The sequence below is a fragment of the Bombus vosnesenskii genome, unplaced genomic scaffold, assembly GCF_011952255.1.
Source record: "Bombus vosnesenskii isolate JDL3184/JDL3185 unplaced genomic scaffold, Bvos_JDL3184-5_v1.1 scf7180000013316, whole genome shotgun sequence".
In the NCBI taxonomy this organism is placed as follows: Eukaryota; Metazoa; Arthropoda; class Insecta; order Hymenoptera; family Apidae; genus Bombus; species Bombus vosnesenskii.
The window spans coordinates 3724141-3745819 of record NW_022882962.1 but is presented as its reverse complement, the minus strand read 5'-3'; the positions used below and the strand labels follow the sequence as shown (position 1 = coordinate 3745819).

The window sequence follows — 21679 nt, the reverse complement described above, 5'->3', positions numbered from 1 at the left end:
TGGAGAAAACGCGATAGAATCATTGCGCGATTTCTTTTTCCAACTTTGTTATAACATTTTCTCAATACCGTTATTAAAGAGAATTTGAAATTAAAACAGAAGAATTCGAAGACCGTAACAGAGATAAAGGCGATACTTAGAGATGCGATGGTTGAAAATATTTTCTTAATATCCAATTCAATGTAGAATGTGAAAGTAGGATTTTTATGACCTATTTACTCTTATATATTTGTTATATACGCTTTACGTATTCATTATTTCTTCTCTCTCTCTCTCTCTCTTTCTCTCCCTCTCTAATAAAGCAAACAGCAAACAAAAATTCTCCTCCGCTTTATTCTCTTCGTATCACCGAGACCCCAAAACATCCATCAAAAGCGCGAAGGTAAAAAAGGAGGAAAAATCCAGATACCGAAATACGTAAATCACTGGGACGATTAGTAGTCAATAGCGCAGTGAGGCCGACAAATAGGACGGCGTTAATAAAGTGGACTCGACACGTCCCAATTTGATGCGTCTAAATAAAGTGGCGGACCGATCGAACCGATCCACCTTCCGTCGATTTCGTTCGCGAATAGCCAACGCATCGACCCGTCCGAAATTAACCAACCGGTTACATGTCAAATGTCAGGAAGTATGATGCCAATACGAAAGGAACAACTCTAGCAAAGCAACGTCGCCATCGTCTTCGAGCAACTGTTTGATCGTGAGTAATGGACAACCGTGTCGTCGTCTCTACTTCATGGCGTAACAGTAGCCGACGTGGCACTATTTAATCATCAATCTTAATCCAGTCAGCCGCGTGCAAGCGTTAGAAGTTAATTCCCGTATCAGTATGCGGACACAAGGCACCGGACATGTCCCTCTGTGTCGTGATTTCGCGAGGCTGCTTTGCAAAGCGGAACGCCTCGAATTATTAAGATCCACGTTAAGACGCAACGTGCACTAGCAATACTAACTTTAGACGTTAGGAAAATCAAAATAAGATCAATTTTACGAACTAAGAAATTTTCAACAACGTGTTTCAAATGCTTCGAACGACGTCCTACAGATGCTTTCAAAATCATCCGAGTAACCCTTTATTTTTGAAAAGTAAAGGATCGACTTCCTTGCTCGAATGATAAAACGAATCCCTCAAACATTTGCACAGTTTGGCGTGTTAGTCGAAAATATCTTGGCGTGAACTCGTGTTAGTCGAAAACCAGACCAACATGTTTCCTTAATCGAATCGAAATTCTCCGACTCTGCTTCAATAAATGCTATTCGACATTTCCTTCCCTTCGTGATGTTCCTGTTATATTCGCAATTCTTCTATTAGTTCGTCGTTTTAAGCATTTTAACTCGCTGTAATTATATCTAAAAAGAAATAAATTTAAGATTGTATGCATCTATATTTCACAAACCTTATCTTATCTACCTTGTTTCTATTTCATTACATTTCATATCCATCTACTAGTATATTTTATCGAACTTAACTAAGTAGAGCAAAGTACTAATTCTTCACTGCTACATGGTATTAATTGTTTCAAGAAGCGTTTACAAAAGAAAAAATATTGCCAACGATGCGATCTTCCCACGCCAAGTGCATTCATAAGTGATAATTTGCAGGCGCGAAGAAGAAAAGGAAGACAGCGGAAAAAAGCAAACAACGTACAGAGAAAAAGAAGCCTTGACACGTATTCGCGACGCGGATTAACCACGCGTTGCGCGGTGGTTCGAGCTTAAAGTGATACTTCCTTCCCCTTTTGTGCCAACTCGCTCTCGAATTGCACGCGACACGTGAAATATTTCTTAATACATCCGAACGCGGCCGTCTAATTAATTCACGGAGTGGCATCCACCTTCAACGAAATGCCCGGAATATTTCTTCCTCGAGGATACGAGAGTGGATGCAATTTGTTCGCGCTTTACAGAATTCTACTCTCTCCCCGTGTTGCACTCTAAGTTGCTTGCGTTTAATTTTAAAATGGCTGCTGGTATCCAGAATTTTTTTATTCTCAGTATTTCTCTCGTTTATCAACGTCCGGAGGGTTCTAAGTTTAATTTAAAAAATTCGTATTCTGATCTTTCTTTATGCTTGTCTGTTCCTCTTCGTGAAAGATCGTTCAGTCCTTCGTAACTACTCTGAATCAATTCCGAATACGATACGAGACATACAGAAGCTAAATTGATTAATTTTATGCGCAAGTTTCGAATATAATGAAGTTTTACAAGTTTTTCACACAATTACAAATGTATTGTATTTTTGTTGCTTGCAAAAGGACCAAATATTAATCGTTTGACTGCGAGATTTATTTCACCATCTTGCCGATACAACGAGTAGGTATTTTCAGAAGGAGAAATTTTCAGAAAAATGACACGTACATCTTCCTACGTTCGAACAAACAATTCTATGACAAATCAATATGTCTCGTACGACAAATTCAAAACAATTTTCTCTCCTCCGTTTCCATCTTTTTAAACATTTCGATTCCTGGTATCCCGATCGAATTGCGTTTCTAAATTTACCCAATGCCCAGGAAAGCAGTTCGACGGCTTAAGTTTGGCTCCAGGCTGATTCCTTAGATAAATGAAACAATACCATGGAGAGAGCAGTGTCTTTAAGAAAAACTCGATATTACTTTCATTTCCGAGTTACGAAACGTCACGAAATATTCGATTTTACTTGTTTCGTTAATTTGTTATTTAAGGCTTAATTACGAGTAAACATGAAATACCATGAAACTGACCAAAGCTTGGAAACTATGATTTTTAAGACTCGTGTTAACACGCAATCATGCACGGCCTATTTCGCGTGCTTCCGCGGGGCATGACCCCTGTCTCTCGGTTTCAATCGCGAACAGAAATAGCTTACATTCGAGTAAACTGGACAGAACAATTCCTAATCCATGTATCAGACAGAAATTGGCACAAATTCTAGAAGCCAGAAGATAAAAAACATCGAAGACATGAATAACGGTAGGTATCTGTAGTAACAGCAGTAGGAAATATTTTATAGATTCCGCTTATCCCGGATACAGTGTAAATAAAAGATGAAATTAAAAATCGTAAAGTTTATACAGAGTTATGTACGTACTCGTAATATTTTGTTTAATATTTAGATACTATCGTATTCTTCCGTTTATTTATTTCTATATTTAGAAACTACTGAAATATTAATTCAGTAATTTCCTACTATAACGAGTTGTTTGTTATGACAACAACATATCTGTTCTCGTTCTTCGTCGCAATATTTCACGATGTTCCGTGAAATTCAAGACTACAGAAGAAACGCAAGAAGATCGGAAAATAAAGGTGAAACGGAAGTATATTCGCTCGATAACAAGTACGACGTTCTAAGATGCGGTTAACCATAGAAAAATCTACCGATTAATGGAGCACGTGATGAGAATATCGATAACAAGGTGACACACGTTGCAAGGACAGACTCGATCTGTCAGACAAACAGACTAACACGAAGGAAAATTTTAGTCGAAATTTCCACGCGGTCAACGTCCAACGATTAATTATCTTAAATAGAATCTGAATATTCAGGAGCAATTACTAAATGAGATAAGGCAGGGAGTAATGGCGTTGTTGGAAAAACAAGACAAATTCCTCCAATCCAAAAGCACCGCCTTATTTTTCGTCTTTTGTAACGCCAACTTATATTACGCGCTTCTCTTCTTGTGTCACAATTTTTTACTACCTATTTGTACCTTCTTTCTTTCTCAGCTTTTCTCTTTTTTTTTTTCCTTGCTGCGATATTGCTTGCCTCGAAACAGGTGTTAAATTATAGGTAGTAACGGGACGAATTTATGCTTTTACTTAATACATTACTGTCTTTTTATCCATGAAAATATCGACCTTTACCCGCGGCGATCGAACTGGTGAAATGGACTGATATTTAAAGCGTTCCTTTTGGAAGAAACAATCCATCCGTGATTTTCGCGAATCGTTTTGTATAGTTTCTTAAAATAACGGAAGAACTGTACCAAAAGTTTTCACTTCGAAATCAAAATACATTTAAAGTTCAATCGAATGAAAATCACACATATGAACAACGATTCTTTCGTGTCTTCCTCGGATTTAAGAAATTACTTGCCGATAAATGGACACGATTACATTGAAAAACACAAAGAAGTTAATACTTCCAGATTTCATAAAAACTATCTAAAAAATAGCTAATCCAAAAACCATCTAATAGGTATTCCACTACTTAAGCAAGACCCCATACCCTTCCTCTCTCAAAGAAGGATTTACACAGCCGCAACTACCCCGGAACACCCTAGTGAGAAAAGAAATTAGCATGAGGGGACAGATCGTCGGGGCCGTGCATAGCTTAAGGGCCAGCCGATACGATGGGAAGACCGATCGATCTACTTATTTGCCTCGAAATAAAGTACCGATACACACCGGGGGCTGGAAATAGCCCACCCTGCCCTATATTTCAAAATACACATCGTCGTGCCGTGGAAAATCTCTTCATCGACGATTCGATGATGAAAACGAGAAGAGAGAAATACATCTCTGGGAAATAGACGAACGCAAGAATAAAACACACACACACACACACAAAAAAAAAGAGGAAAAAAATTAACGCGAGTAGAGGATCAAAGTCGACGACGAGCAGTTCGTGAATGACGTTCGTCCACTTCGACTCTAGTTCAAGCCTCATTGGCCTCCGGTTTCTCGGGAAATAATATTAAAACCAGAAAGGGGTGGTCCAACAGCGCAGGGATAACTATGGACGCTTGACCCAAAAAGCGACTCTTTTTTCCTGAAAAGCCAATGGAACGTGACCGTGCGCTACCCCTTCGTTTTTCCCCTTCTTTATTCCTCCCCCTTTTCTCGCGTTCCACCTCTTCTTCTCTTATTTTTTCTCCTTTTATTTATTTCCGTAGAATTGGCAGTGGTAATGCCAGTGGATTAACGTCGATGGATAATACCGCGAGCTTGTGACGCTGTAATCTGCTTTGAAATTTTTCGTCCACCTCTCGCTGTGGACAAGCTTCGCCCCTTTTTCTAACGAATATATACGGGACGAATAAAAAAGCTGGGAACACGCGTCGGGTCGCAGGGAAATTCTCGCGCACACGGAAATTAACCGACCCTCGATCGAGCGGATTTTTCGGAGAGAAACAGCGGGAGATTGATGAAATCGATTGCGACTGGTCGATTGTTCCAACGTGTTTCTTTGTCCCCGCGCTAACGGTAAAATCGCCTTTTCTTCCGCTTACCGTGTAATTTGTGCTTTCCTTTTCCCTCTCTCTCTCTCTCTCTCTCCTTTTCCTTTTTGACACGTGTGTAAAAAAGAGCAGAAGAGTTTTTTGCGAGAAGAACAAGGAAGCTGGAAGTAGATTATTTGTTAATGCATGTCATGTTTACGGTGGCAGAGTTTACGATGACTGTGCAAATTCGTTCGAATCTTTACGTCCAACTTTTTACCGACGCGAAGTTGATCTGAGTTATTGCTCATGAATTCATGGAGCGAAACTTGAATTTCAATTGGAATACTGTTATGTAATTTTTACGCCGAATGCGATGTTACATTTTTTTTGTGGGTATACATTGACAGCCGCTGATATTGGTATTTGGTAACTAAATAAAACGGGTTTGATCATCCTATTCAACTTTGCGTTGTTGTTTAATCTTTTCACCGATGGATTTAACTACACCTATCTCGACTTTTTCTGTAATCGTTTGAATATGTATATGAATTAGCAAATAAAAGTGGTGAGGATATAAAATGTTTAATTATCAGGAAGGTTACTGTTGTACATTACCATTCATACTTGAATATTAATATCGAGACAATGCTACAAAAACTTCAAAATAATTCCAGATACCAAAAAAATACAGTAACATTAATAAATATTAAATATATAATATTGAATAAATATATTTATTCCATTATAATAATAATCTACGTACCACCTACCTACATATTCAACTTTGAAATTTTCGTTTCACTATAAATACATCTGTCAATTAAATCACTATATTAATAACACTATATTAAATAACACTATATATTATGAAATATCACTATATTAAATAACATACAAAGTATATTCAATTATTTCTGCGATACATTCTTCGAAAAACCACAAGATTTAATATTTAGACCTCAAAGAATAAAATAATTTCTACATATAAATAAAACTTAATACAATAACTATAAAACTTAATAATTCAAACGTAAAAAATAAAAACTATCTCTGTTCCCGAATTTTAACACTGGCATAAAAACGACACAGTCAAGATAACACTCGTACGTCAAACAAAAAACGCAACGCAAATGGCAAGCAACGCGATACGCGTACATATCAATATTAATTACGCGAGACGATCATGGCGAATCGGACGACATTGTGCATACTTCAAACGCGTGCAAAAAAAGGCACGTCTTCGTCACGTTAATCGTGACGTACCAGAAAAGTTCAAGACTCGCGAACGTTTCGCGCCGGGACGCACGTGCATCGCTTACGAAACCAGCGCACTACGTTCATATTCGCAGAACGTACTGTAATTCAACATCTGAATAGAAACCACAAATGATTCTTGATTCAAACTGCACAGCTGATGTGTACAATAATAAGAAATATTATAAATCATACAAAAGCTACTTCGATTTTGTGAATGCTGGTATAAAAGCGAGCGTCGTGCTCCGAACAATATGTAGAAAGTTGTGTAGGGGCGAAAGAAACAGGTCAGGTTTATTGTGTATGAAATTTAATCCGTCTATGCCTACCATGGCGAAGGAAGAACTTTGGAGCGAGATTCAATTCGAAGAAAGCCTTATCTCAACCTCTGAGGACCTACCTGGGTCTAGGTAAATACGCAGGTAGAAAATATCTACTCCGATTTGAAGTAAAGACACCAAGGACTAAGTTGCAGTACCCATTTGTAATATTTTTTGGTATTTAACACACATAAGATGGTACAAAAAGAGAATTTTGTATGTATATAGCGAATATCTTTGTTTAAAGATAGAAATTTTGCTTTTGGAGCACAGTATTCTATTGATTGGAATTATTGGTTTAAAATTAGCTGTAGATATTCGAATAATATGAAAAATACCTTCCATTGCGCTATATGACATAAAAGAGAAATTCTGCATATCTGAAAATAAAATTAATTTAAAATCGGTTAATTATGGGCACTGAAACGTAATAATTGGGAAACTAGTAAGATAAAATAGTGATAGCTAGTAACAATTACTTTCACTTTGAAGAGAGCCCTGACCGTGTCCTTCTTATCGAGTGTTCTAACCTTTCCTTCGCAGAGATCTTTCTTAACGCGGTAAATAAATAGATATATTTCCTCGAAATGCATATTTCGCCAGCAGTACGATGACCAAGGCGAATTTCACTGCTAGATATTACCGAAACACTCGTTCTATCGACTCGTGTTTTTGCTCCGAATTGTTCTCGTTCGCTGTCTCCCGGCGGAGGCGAACATAACCTCCAATTCGGCCGTATCGAGCGAGACACTCGTGTGAGCGACGCGACGACCACGAATTCTCTCGTGCTATTTACGACGAAACAAGGGTGAACGACGTATTTGTACTTCTAAGCAAACTACTTGAAGGTGTTAGTTATGACTCGATTTCGAACAGAAAAAAAAACAAAACAATGCATCATAGAACACGACACTGTGCGCGTGTGTATCGTATTATATTCACATACACGTTTCATTCAAGGGGCAAGAGTCAAATATACGTCAATTGCGTCGCGCAATGATATCGAATCGCTTTTATAGAGTTCGAAAATAGTAACAAAGCACGATATTCCACGACCTGACGCCTCATATCGAACCGACGCGACGCCTTCGAACATTTCCAGCAAAGGGAGGGTAGAGAGCGAGAGAAACAGTGAGAGACGCCTCCCTCTCTTCTGGTTTAGTCTAGCATCTAGCCTTCCGATGAATGCACAGTATTCATAAAAAAATAAAACGATCACTTACGGGGTAGTACATCCCTTGCGGAGGAAGAAAAAACGCCCCAGAGCCCCACAGTTTGAGGCCGTTTTGCTCCACCGTTGTGCAAGAAAACAAATCCAACACTCCGTTACCTCCTCCCCCTCCTCGCCCGCCTCACGCCTCCTCCTCTTCTTCCCCGGTTGTCCTTCTCGCTTTCTTTCTCTCTTACTTTCGTGCTCACACTGTGTACGCGAGATCCGGCGTTACTCTCTTTCCGATGCACGTATATATTCTTGTATGTATACTACCCGATGTATGTAACACACAGAGAGAAACGCGTAACGAGAGACGGTGCGGTGTTTTTCACGCACACACGGACACAGGCGCGCGCGCGCCGACCCACACGCACCAGAACGGACCGAGACGACGCACGATAATCGAACGACGGAGGTTAAAACTCTTTCACGCGCACACGATCGAGCGGGACCCGCGAACTCGGTGTGATCAACGAAGAACGTTCGCGTACGGCTACGATTTCGACTTATTCTTGTTACGTTTCGTCGTTTTTTTCTCAGAAACCTCTTTCTTTCTCTCTCTAGCTATCTTTTCTGCTTGCCTGTCTTTCTTTCTTTATCTTCTGTTTTGTCCTATTGCACGTTCTCTTTCTCCTGCGACAAACTCACGACCGCCACCGTACGTGGTCCCTCTGCGACTGATGGTCCCGCTCCCAGCCGGCGCCATCGGCGCGCAGCGTCACTGCGCACCCAGCGCCGCGCATCGGCCATCTTTCGCACTACGCGAATCAAACTCTATCGAGGCGCACAAAATGCCTCCACTTTGATCGGGTGTACCTTCTCTCCTACATCGAACGCGAAATTTATGGAAATATAAAACGTTTCATTTACCGCAAAACGTTCGTTACATTTACTACCCGTGCTACGTCGCCGTTGTGCCCTCAGGTTCCCACGATACGACGTAAGATTTATATCGGCGATTTACTTCTTTTCCCCTATTTTAGTCCTCGTACAATTACTGTACGTCCACCCATGCTCCCGTAAAAGATGCGATCGTTAAATGGAAATTAAGTCAGATTTATGTACGATTATTTATAACTTTTTCTGTTTATCTATCTATTATTTTTTCCCGTTCTTCATTATCTTAGTAGCCATTTTTATATCTTTTTACGATTCGTGTTGCAACATCGTATATTTACAATGATACAGTGTCCGTCACGAATATTTTTCATTTTTATAGTGGCACGTGACTAACTCTCGGTATTGCCATTGCTGTTTCGTCGCCTTTTCAGTCAGCGCTTGCAAAACGCCAGAACCTCGCGCGCAGACTGCAGATGTTCCTTCGCTATATGTGTACCTGCTTTTGTATAGATGTAAATCAATTGTTCTTTGCTCTTTAATTGGTCTGAAAGCACAAGCGTTTCAGGTGTACGATTTCTCTTTGCTGAATGACAATTGCATCCGTAATTATGTAAAATAATTTCATCCAAAATAATGTCAATTGCCTTTTTTTTTAAACGTAGATATTTCATAAAACGATTGAACGTTTTAAATGAAAACTTACTCATACGACTTTTTATTAACTGTAACCGGTTGTTATGCAGCCTTTTGTGTTTTCTACTTCCAGTAATTGATAATTTAGCGGATTTTATACAATTTAAAGTACAAGCTAAAGGTACGCGATCTAATGAGTCCTCGCGCGGCTAGCATATATAATATCGAAGGTTCGTTATTGCGCCCACAGTACGCTGTTATTACGCATATATTAGTATGCAGCAGAGAGATACAAGGAAATGAAACCATTATCGAACTGTGGGGAACGGATTTCGATTCCGAGGAAAGCTCGCGTTACACGAGATTACCCGCTGACCCTTTGCGAAATTATCCTTGCGAGCACAATCCCACCAGGATAACGAGCTATATTATTATTCGTAACGTTCTCTTTTTAAAATTCCAGATTAAAAATATTGTAAAATCAAACCATTATATTACAATTCAAAGATACTTTCGAGTAATAATTACTACATTTGCTGTTATTAATTACAGAACATTTAAAAGAAACAACTAACATTAATTTATGTTTCGATTTCATTTCCTCGAAATTAAATTTCCCTACAATCATTTTATTGCAACGCAAGAGATACCTTGAAAACGTAAGCCAACTAAATAACATTTTACTCGAGGCCTTTCTAACGTCTACTTCCTCAGTCCTTTGGTTTGCAAACATTTTCACAATGCACGTGCGTATTCAGATGTACGGGGAATCGCTGCGTGAATCACAATTTTCCTACCTCTAACCTTTGATTGCCGACAAACGTTCGTTGCAGCTCTGCACGACTGTGAACACCGGTCGAAACTTTCACGTCTTCCATTACGCCTATTCCTTTCCCTATCGTTGCGCAATATCCCGGCTTGGTACACGGAGTAAAGAGGACGATCGAAACGCAGCCTCGATCGAAGATGGATCGTTACGAAATCCTGTTCATCTGAAGCTTCGACCGAACACCACCGCGAACATCCTGATGGGGGCAGGAAAGTTCTGGAGCGAAGTATCGGGAGAAACGACGAGATCCCGACAATTTATACCCCTGGAATTCTGCCAGAATCCGTCTGTTCTTCGTATCGGGTACAACGAAAAATGCCAAACGAGAAACCGCGAGAGTCTACGCTCTGTCGGCGAAGATCGTAGGCTTGGGATTGTTATGGCGATTCGCTTTCGTGTGATTGAGGGCGACGTTGATTCATTGTGTATGGATTGGCAAATTGTAATTATTCCGATAGACCTTCGTAGGTGGAGTCTTGCTTGGTTATGAGTGGACTGCGGATATTCATGCAGATTCAAATTTTTGCGGTTATAACTAACTAAATTGGAACCTCGGCAGAAACGTTGTCCATCTATTGAATATTGTAACGAACACTATATTGGGTATTTTTGGTTAAAAAGTAGAAGGTGTAAAAAATTTGTAAAAATTACTTTTTAAAATGTGCAGATTGGAGCCGATAATTATTCTTTCCACCTCTTTGCTACGAATAAGTTCATTTATTTTTAAACAGGCCGAAAACTAATAAACATTAATAACTTGGTTTTTAAAAAGCAAGTTTAAACACGTACTTGAGTAACGAAGTTAAGAAATTTGAAAAATAACGGCATTTAAATTTAAAATGAAGTGTCAAACACTCCTTCAACACGATAAGATCAGTCTCCTAAGACAAACATCTTAGAAACTTTGGAAAAGCCATAAAAATGCTTCTATAAATAGCATTACGACCGAACAGGGTATGATTTTCCGTTTCTTTGATTAACGCCGGTATTTAAAGCGTCGGGTGTTCAAAGAGCGACCGTGTACGAAAATAGACGGTAAAGAAACACCGTCAGACAGATTTTCTTGAAAATCGTTTCTTTTTCTTTTTTTTTTTTTTTTTCAAGAGGTTGAAGCACGGTCCATCAGTACGATGACAGTAACGAGGTTTCGTAGAAATCTTGGAAAGAACATAATGCGCAGCTTTGTTCGTTCACCGGATTCGTAAACCATGTTTCAAGACGATTAAAGTCACATCACGGGAGAAAGAAAGCAAGAAATTGACGGCAGCTCTAAGAAACACGTTCACTTGGTTGGAGGAGCGAGAAGGTGCAGCTGTATTTTCGGTACAGCGCGAATGTGATCTCACTAAACAAGTGGAGCGGACGTTTAGAAGCAGAGTAAATACACGTTGAAGAGGAAGTGACGAGGACACGTAGGTAAACTCGTAGTCACTCTGCTCTAACTTCGCTTTCTTCGCGTATTTCAGGGTGAAGCAAAAGTTCTTTGTGATGATAGTCACGAACAGTAAAACTATTGCAATTTCCCGAATCTCAAGAATACAACTTCAAATTTTTAAGATTTGAAAATAAGAAGAACTTGAATCCTATAAATTCAATTTTTGGTCTATTAGCAGATAGATTTATAGACTAGAAACGATACATTCGAATGAAATTGTCTTTTTGGAGCCAAGAACCATTGTTACAATGTCTACAAGTTTTTCATTGGCAGATTGCGGATGTTTGTACAAAATGTTTTCAACCATCCATATAAATCTTTGTACATCCTATAACGAACCAATTTTTGTCAAAATAAAATGCTACAATATTTTACTCCAAAATTAATGTCTTTGACACAGATACAACTGAAAACTGCTTTACTATTATTTTATATGCTTTGGATTATAAATATATTATTATATGATTGTATTATAGATACATGTTTTATTTCGACAAAAATAGATTCTTTACAAACTGTGAAAGAACTATTGCCAGAGACTGTATATAAATTATTTTGATTCTTTAAATGTTACAACAAATACATTACCATATATATTAAACAATTTGGATATTTTGTATATTTTTACATAACATCTACATTCTATGCATTTCTCAATATTAAAATTTTCCATAAATGCATGAACATCACTGTCTACTCATCAACGAATCGAATGCAAGACGAAACAGTGAAGCAAATAAAACACGAGAGCCTGAAACAATATAACGCCACTCTTAAAAGTATCCTTTCATCCAGCACCGTGTCTCGATATCTTTAGGAAAATGTAACTTCCAGACAGCAGCCTGACGTTACTTCGATAATCACTAGCGAAATGATTGTCTCGTTCGAGAGAGGAGTAACCCTCTATCCCCGATAGATGATCCTGTGTTTGCCAAGAGGACTATACGGGCACCTACAATCAACCTGCGACGTTCGCTCGATCTACAGGGGATACTACCCCTCTTTGAATCACCATAGAAACGAAGGGACGACGCCGGAGAGTGAGAGAGGGTGCAAAAGCCACGGTGCTTAGAATAACGTGACTCGACGCGCTCTAGATGGAAATGGATCTCCATGGTATTACCGAGTGGTAACAAGCAAAGACACGATGTAACGACGTGCTCGTAGAACGTCGTAATAACAGTCGGGACAAATTTATAACACGAATTCGCGATTTTCTTTGTTGTACCGTTGAATTAATTCGGGAAGAAAATCGTGACGCTCGCAGCAACCTCCATTTTAAATCTTCTTCATTTCGCGTATGTTTCCTTGCAAAGCTGTATGTTTCCTTCCTTTTTTTCCAAAAAAAAATACTGCAGTCCTTTTTATAGGATAACACAGAGTAGAAAAGTTGGCAGATCTTCTATGTTTTTAGTAAATGCATCTTTTATTAAAATTTCATACGATTTAAGTAGAAATTGCAGGAATCGATGTGCAAAGTTGCCATTGCAATTTTCATGTTTTGTGCCAGGTTGTATGGAAAACTTCGTTTAAAACAAAAGCCATCGTAACTTGAAAATAGCGGGAAGCGCATAAGTGTTCAGAGACCACTTTAAACCATCACCCATTGTATGCAATACCGGTTGAATTGCACAACTGGGGCAACTCGTATCTCTTTCTTCCTGCAGATAAAAAAGCTGAAACAGCGACAAAATTCCAGAAGCGCAGCCACCCACCCTGTACAATCGCACTTTTCTTCGACTGAAACTTCCTACCATCTCCCGAATCTTTTATATGTTCGATCAAAAAGGAAAAGATGAGATTGAAGTGGGAGAAGAAAAAAATACGTGCTATTCAGTACGTTCCCAAGGATATTATTCCTTTTGAGAAATCCTCCGCATCAGCATCTTTAATATATGAACACACATATGGTACACTTAAGATTGCTATTCATCCCAGAACACTAATATTTTACGACATATATGTTTATAATTAATATTTTCCAACTTCTACACGCATTTTTAAATTCCTTTTAAATTGCACCAACATACGTAATTATGATAATCGTGTCACATCATAGTGCTATTGAAATTTCAAACTGTTTTAGATGACGCATACGATATATGCATATACGTAAAAGTTATCTATGATAAATTCTGAAATATTATCCGCAAACCATTGTATAAAACAATGAAGACTTCTTGTAATGAACGCAGGGGATGCTAGGATGCGTCGCCTCCGTGAAATTGCCTATCGAGGAACTCTCTCAGGCTCGGTCGACGCGGTTTCAAGTGCACTTGGGGTGGTCGCGTATTTTTAGAAGCTCGTATGCACACGCAGCTGGAGCGCACATGCGCTCGGGGACAAGCACGACGATCTCGCTTCTCGTCTTTGTCGTATAACATCTTCGTGACACTATAAATGTTTTACGGTTGACCTCACCGTGGGCCAAGTAAGAAATATCAGCGGAGAGACAAATTTATTGGACCCCAGGAACGTCAACCCCTGGAGCCACGTCTTCGTAAGATTCAAAGTTGCCACAGTTTATGATATAACGCTGGCAAGTGAGCTCTTTATTCGGCTATGGTAACCGAGAAACGTAATGAGTAACGATAAGAAATTCTCTTGGAGAATAATAATAAGGTACTCGGCGAAGGGTGAATTTTTCGATAGCATTTTTTGTCATTTTTGGGATAACGTAGCTATTTGTTATCGCATGATTTTGTTTTTATATGGACCACAGAGTGCCAGGAGGGACGTAGAGTCGTCCGCGATGAAGATAATAGTGATTTCTTTATAAGATCATTTAAAGCAACTAATTTAAACTAATTCTTTCCTAATATATTCTTCTGTACTACTTAAAGCGAATCATAAAGTAAATATTCGAAAGTAGTCAATAAAACATAGCAAATAGATATACTGGTTGTGATAAATATCTGTAATAAATTTTCCTGAAAATTCATAAAAATCATCTTTCATAAACACATGAAGTCTGGAGGTCACGATTGCCTATTATAATGCAGACTATACTTCTGACGTAATTTTTAGAAAACTTCTGACGTAAATATCCGGCATTCGATTTCTGCAGCAATATTTCCTCTGGGAAGAGGGTGACAGGCTGGCCGTGTAAACTGGTTGGTCATCGAAATTCACTGATGACATTCCGATTTATAGATCGCCCTCGTCATCCCTCTCAATCTTCGCGTTCTTCTTTACGAAGTGAACTCGCGTAGCTCGTAAGCATAGCGGATCTACAAGATGATCCAGAAGGAGGGCGGCGAAGCACGAGGCCCGGATGATTTTGATAAAACCAGGGACTATCGAAGAATCGGGCTGATCCTTTGAATTTATTCTACGTTGCCAACTTGTCGTGATACGTGAGATTCAACGCAACTACGATCCATCGAGCCTTTTTTACAAGCCAAAAGTAAGATCATTATGCTAATGAAAAATAAGGAAATACGAGAATGGACGAGTCAAAGAATTCCTGCAAGCAAAGAAGAACTAATTCTCGAAAAATTCATACGAGTAAAAGAGTAAATTCGTACCTTTCGAAGTTGTAGTTTAATTGCGCGGATTCTTAATTTATCTAAATATTCATGGTTGAACAGAGCGATGATTTGACAGTTTCTCAGAAGAAAGAAGAAGTTCGTTATGTAATGCTAAGAAGAAGCGCTCGAGAATGAATAAATTAATGAATCCTTGAAAATAAAATATCATCTCGAAAAACACAAGGCTATATTTCTTGCGTACCTTCGTAGTTCATGTAAACATTTATGATCAAACAAAGCAACGATTCTTGAAATGTTTTCCAAAGAATAGAGAAGAAATAAAGGTTGTGCTGATACAAAGAAAAAAAAACTCGAGGATAAATAGCAAGTAAGAAGAAGTCTCGCAAATAAAACATAAAATTATTTCCTTTTATTTGCCTGCACTTTCAATTCCATTAAACAATTCACAATTAAACAAACCGCGAGTAAAATATTCAAATCATTGATCTTGTCCTTGATCTTTCGTCCTTGAGACGATGTACTTATATATGGAATGGAAGGTGACAAGATGAAGTGTTTAGATTTATCATCGTTGGAATAGGTTAGCCTTGATCGACGTTGTCCGCCCCCGGAACTCGAGGTTACACCCTAAACCTCTGGAAACTGCCTACTCTCGACAAGGGAGCACTCTGAAGAGGGGTTTCCATGACGACTACGAGAGAGAATTGTGCCGATAGCCGGGCCAACCGACCCTCTCCGCCTCGAAATGTTCACGTACACCCGCTATACGCGCGTCCTTCAATAAGGACCGTGAAATATTCAAACTGTGAAAATACTACGGCCTTGCTATTGTCCAAGAGATCACAGTAATTTTCTCAATGGACACTACAGAGACTCGTTTCTGTTCTCTCAACTTTCGTTTTCTCATCTTTTTGCCTCCCTGGATTCTGGATCGAAGCTACAACGGATGTTTAGATAGCGCACGATCTTCTCTTCAGGATATTATGTCGAAAAATAAATTCTTTAACATAGATACATCATGATGATCTTATAATTTTCATTTTGGGTGCAACATACTGGTTTGTGTAACTTAAAAGAAAAGGATAATGAAAATTACAACGTAATTTCGACATTTCCTTGGAGGATAATGAATCGCTAATGCGGTAGTTTTGTCGCAAGGCATTAATTTTATTCCAGCTGTTTAAAAGTTTAAAAAAAAAGTCTCCCTTGGTAACATTTATAGACTTTAGTTAAAGTGTATTTTTTTTATATTAAAAAGCAGCTGACGATTTTCTCTTTAGGAAAGATAATCTCGTGATTTTCATTTCACGAAAGTTTCTTGTGGTAAGCGTACAAATACTTTCGTGAATCAGTATATCAGTAAGTGTACGTACTAATCCTTTTAGATTGAAAATTAGGCATTTTTTCTACTCGTGCAAATTCGTTTGCCATATTTTTGGAGAATGAAGGGCTACTATACAAACTTAAAAAGATCCTACCCCACCCCTACTACTCCATCCTAAAATCTTACCTAACCAATAGGCAATTCATGGTTAAATACCTAGACGCCACTTCCGCAACATTCCCAATAGAAGCCGGCATACCCCAAGGTAGTGTCCTCGGACCCCTACTGTACTCCATCTACACTGCCGACCTACCTATATCAAATGATATAACAATAGCGACATTTGCAGACGACACAGCGCTATTAGCTTCCCACGCTGACCCGGTAATAGCCTCATCCACTCTCCAGCGAAGTCTCGACTCCATGGAAAAGTGGTTTCACAAATGGGGCTTCAAAGTCAACGAAAAGAAATCCTCACATGTAACCTTCACGCTCCGAAAACAAACCTGCCCCCAGGTCACCATCAACAATGCAACAGTTCCTAGCAGGGACACAGTCCGATACCTGGGCATGACCCTGGACAGGAGACTAACGTGGAAGACACACATCTCAGATAAAAGGAAGCAACTAAAGGACAAACTAAAAAAACTCTATTGGCTCACGGGCCGACGCTCCAAACTAAATATACAGAATAAAATTACCCTCTACAAGACCGTAATAAAACCTGTCTGGACCTACGGAATCCAACTATGGGGAACAGCAAGTAACTCCAACATTGAAATACTCCAACGCTTTCAATCGAAAACGCTAAGATCCCTAATTGACGCACCTTGGTATGTAACCAATGAAACAATACACCGCGACCTCAAGATACCCACCGTCAAAGAGGAAATAGCAAAATATAGCAACAGATACAGCAAAAGAATCAACAAACACCGAAACCCCCTAATCACTGGACTACTCGATACGACGGACCAGACTCGCAGGCTGAAGAGGCACTACCCGCTAGACCTAAACGTCAGATTCATTTAATTATCCAAATTAAGCATATGCACTTACTTATAATACTTATAAATTATACCTATCTATAATAAGTATTAACTTATTGTAAATAAACAGCCATGTCACTGCGCCACGCCAGAAAAATTACTGAAAATTCTCAACGCGAGAATTGATTATAATTTCAACAAATAAATAAAAAAAAAAAAAATATTTTTGGAGAAATTGCCGAAGGTTTAACTCCCGACTTAATCGTATTTCTGATTTACTACGAAAAATATTTGTACCATGCTGCGGCGATAAGTGCGAATTTTCGAGCTTCGACCAGAGTGCACTTAGGCAAATTCGTCGAAAATACAGCGGCCCGCTTAATGAGCGTTGCTTTAATATGCGGCCAGATATTACGATCGCTGCGCATCGTCGCTTGGTTTTACGTCGCCAAGGAATTTACCGCTTTAATTTTAAGATGACGCTCGCGCAAACCTTCTAACTAGCTTGGAAATTGTCAATAAAGGTAGCAAATATTTTATCCGCCGCGGGGACAATTCTCTGATAAAGCCATTTCGTTATGAAGCTCTGTGTCCATTATGGCTTTGCTACGTTTTTATGAAACTTACGGCAAACAGACTGCCTGGACGTTGAACGATATTGAAGCTTATGTCACACAGAAAGTTCAAACGAGGATTGGCTGTTAATTGTTTCCGGTTGACAATTCTTTCAAATGAAACTATGTTTAAATAAGAACACCTTTTTCAACAATCGGTGATTTTGCTATGAATGCGGAATTTTGAAGGATCCACCAAGGGATAAAGTTGCAAGCACTATTTAAAAGCGGAGAAAGAATCTTTTTACACGAGACAACATTTGGAAAATTGTCACGAAAATGGCTGAAAACGAATCTAGATTTAATATTTGAGAAAGGTTAAAGACACTGTCTATTTCGTTTATCCAATTTCTCAATTTCAAGGATTGTTAAATTTCAGATTGTTAATTTCAAACTAATAATTCTTCTAAATTTGGAACGATTAAACCAATTAACCATCGACAAAATGATCTTAAATCACGTGGGAACTATATCCGTCAAATGCCTCGAGTTTCCAACAAACTACGCGAGTTTGACATTTTCATACAGAAAGTACAACAAAATATCTTCAAAAGTAAATTGCACAATCGTGCAACCGCATTAAAAAACACCGAGTAAAAGCACGCAATTCGTCCAACAATTCTCATTAACGACTGTATAACATGGTAAGGGAAACGAATTTGCCATTGTATTTGTATTTCTTTAAAACCTGGCTGCGCGAAAGTCTAACAAGCGCTTGGGACACAAACGTCGCGTCGTGGATGCGCTTGAAAACCGGGCGTAACTGGAAGAGAGGAAGAAAAAGTCGCGAAACGCGTAGACGGCGTTGAATTAATGAAGACACGGCGGAGAACTTTGCTTCTGAAAACGACGACAGGACCTGGCGGCATTGTCTTTTACTGGCAAAGTGAATGAACGCAGAAGAGAATTAGCTGCCGCTAAGGTCAAGCTCTGCGTTTCCAACCTGTCCGAAATAAAATCTAACAGCGAAAGATGGAAAGAACCACGTAGCGGATTCCCGTTGCTTTTCATCCCGGAGTAATACGAAAATAAGAATACTCGACTAAAATTATCCGCCTACTAATTCCGACTGCTCTTCTCTCAATTTCTCCTATTACCACTTAAGTCGGTTGTGCATCGAAGAAACGAAGAAAGCTTCTGAAATTTGTTTCAGAAGTGGAAAGTCGTCGTCGATGTATATTTGTTTTTCTTTTTCTCTCTTTCTTTTTTTAGATTACTTAGAAGCTACGGTTACTGGCTTATGAAAGTATTTCAACATCTACCATAGGAAACTTTTGCGTTCGTACTGCACGTTTGCATCTTTCGATTGTTTCTTCTTTTAAAGCTAATAAATCCATGCCAACCTTGATAAATTCTCTGCCTAATTTCTTACTGGAAAAACTATTCGATTATACAATCTTACCGCGTATTTCGAATATTATAAATAGCCAGTTTATGAAATTGCTAATAGTACCGATCCTTCGTTAATATATATAATATCTATCGCTACTCAAACAAATCATTTACGTAATTAAATAATTTCCGCTATATCATATAGAACTCGTTTTTCTCTTTAGATCAACGAGTCCATAACGACCTAGCCTTGTTTCTTTATTCATCACGTAAAAAACCGCAACTGCATCACGTAATACACCACCTTTGGATATAATAATCAACTTATACTTGAATATACTAGAACTTTAATTTCCGACTATTACAGCCTTTGCCATCCAAACGAATCGATCACATGATTACGAAATCTCTAATTAATGCTTCATTGTCTTTAAGACGAAAGTTTACAATAACTTTATCCAAAAGTTTCTCGTCGTCCACAACACGAAGAGCCACGATCGCATAATACGTGTCTCGGTTGATTCTTCCAGAAATATCTCATTTCCAACAACCATGAATCGACGTAAGCTACCTAGCTTAGTCGGACACGCGATGCTTCGCGAAGGAGCGTTCCTTTTTTAACGATGCTTCGGTTCCATCGATTCCAGCCGAGCCGCTTCTCCGTGCAGAAATATTACGTGACGCCACGTGCTTCTGCTTTCCATCAGTAACAAGTCGAGACTGTATGTTTCTCTATCGAGCCGCGCATTGGCCGGTAGCCGTGGACGAAACCTTTCCAATGCGTGTAAACAAGCGCTTCAAACGGCCTATGGATCAGCAGCTTTTCTCTCGCGCCGCTGTCAAAGGGATCTTGCACGCCAGTTCCCAGAACCACTCGGAATCATTGTGCTACCAGAAGCTCCCTTTGTGTACTCCGTTTTGGGAAAATAAGAAACGAGGGTTGATTCGAACGATGTGGAACTCTCCGAGGGAAAAGGAAAGAGCTAGTGGGTGCAATAGTCTCGAACTTTCCCTTCCAGAAAAATATTATACGTTGCTGTTCATAGCTTTCCATTCAAGAAAAGTACATTGTGTTTTACGAGTACCACGAGTTTTAGTGTTTTACGAGTAAAATTATAAGAAACAACTGTATTTTAGAAATGCGCATTAAAAATTTGATGATTTGATTTTATTTCGTATTTAGCTAAATTTATCGTATTTTAAGCTGTCGTATTTTTATACGAAAAAGGCCTCTGCTTGTTCATTAGTTGAACAGTAAGCCGGTTTATAAAATGCTTAATTCGTCCCTGGTGGGTAATAGCAGAGAAACGTGGAATTTCACGCTGTTCCTGCAATAACGTTCTATACTATCTGAGGATAGTTTATTCAATAGTTCTGACGACTAAGGAACACGACGGAGGTTGAAGTTTTTGGACTAACGGTTTTATGGATGTGACAGAGGAGGATCAATATTGGCTAGTGTACATATTGCAGAGCACACGAGAAACATCGAACGACAAAATCGTTCGACATGAACGTTGCCTTTTAAAATGATGGAAATTATTGTAGGATCCTACTACAATTAGTTTGTTTAAAATGGATTAAACAGGCGTTGGTTAAACAGAAACAACGGTTGTTTCACCTGAACTAAATATAGTAACGTACTATAATTAAGACAACTAAATAGTTAATTTGCAACTCTCGTCACCACGGTTCCAACGCTCTCTCTCACGCTGACCACACTCTCTCGACAACGCTAGCAACACACTGACTTCTCAACTAACACTGACTGTTGTCTTTCTCCCTTAGCGTCCTTTTGTCTTTTCTCTTAGTCTTTTTCCGCGTAACTATTCGATTGAAGCACTGGTGATACGTTAATAGGCCTGTCGGTACTTAGCCTTCTCGCGACATTGTTTATAATTCACCCAATATCTCTTAGGCCTTACATCCACGATACTACGTTATGATTCAATATTGATATCGATTTCGCGCTTAGAACAGTTGGTTCGTTGGTGTATCAAAACGGTCAATGGAAACCACGATTCGGTATCAAGGTTCGTCTTGTGTTTAAAAACTACGTAACTAAGAATCGTATTGGAATCTCCAAAAATAAATACGAGAGAATCTGTCGCTCCAAAAGAATTACACGCGTGTGTGCTGAAGATTCGAACGAGAAGTCGTGACGAAGTTAGCATCGATTTCGAATGGAGGAGAAAGGAAACTCGCCAAAGCGGAGCAGGAAATCTATAATCTTCTCCCCTTTCTCTTATCATAGATCG

The 21679-nt window shown here is 39.0% G+C and overlaps 1 protein-coding gene across 8 annotated transcripts in view; it reads right to left on the bottom strand.

Moving 5' to 3' along the window:
* The window catches only part of LOC117235519 (RNA binding protein fox-1 homolog 2), a 185334-nt gene extending 176724 nt beyond the window's left edge, over positions 1 to 8610 (bottom strand). For 3 of the 8 annotated variants that reach the window (XM_033497631.1, XM_033497632.1, XM_033497635.1), the window contains exon 1: positions 7945 to 8609. In XM_033497631.1, coding sequence (XP_033353522.1) covers positions 7945 to 7956 — 12 coding nt within the window. In that variant the 5' untranslated portion in view covers positions 7957 to 8609. Of the gene's footprint in view, positions 1 to 7944 lie in introns of all 8 variants that reach the window. The other 5 variants (XM_033497634.1, XM_033497628.1, XM_033497629.1 and 2 more) reach the window with 3 other exon arrangements.
* Positions 8611 to 21679: the final 13069 nt, after the last annotated feature.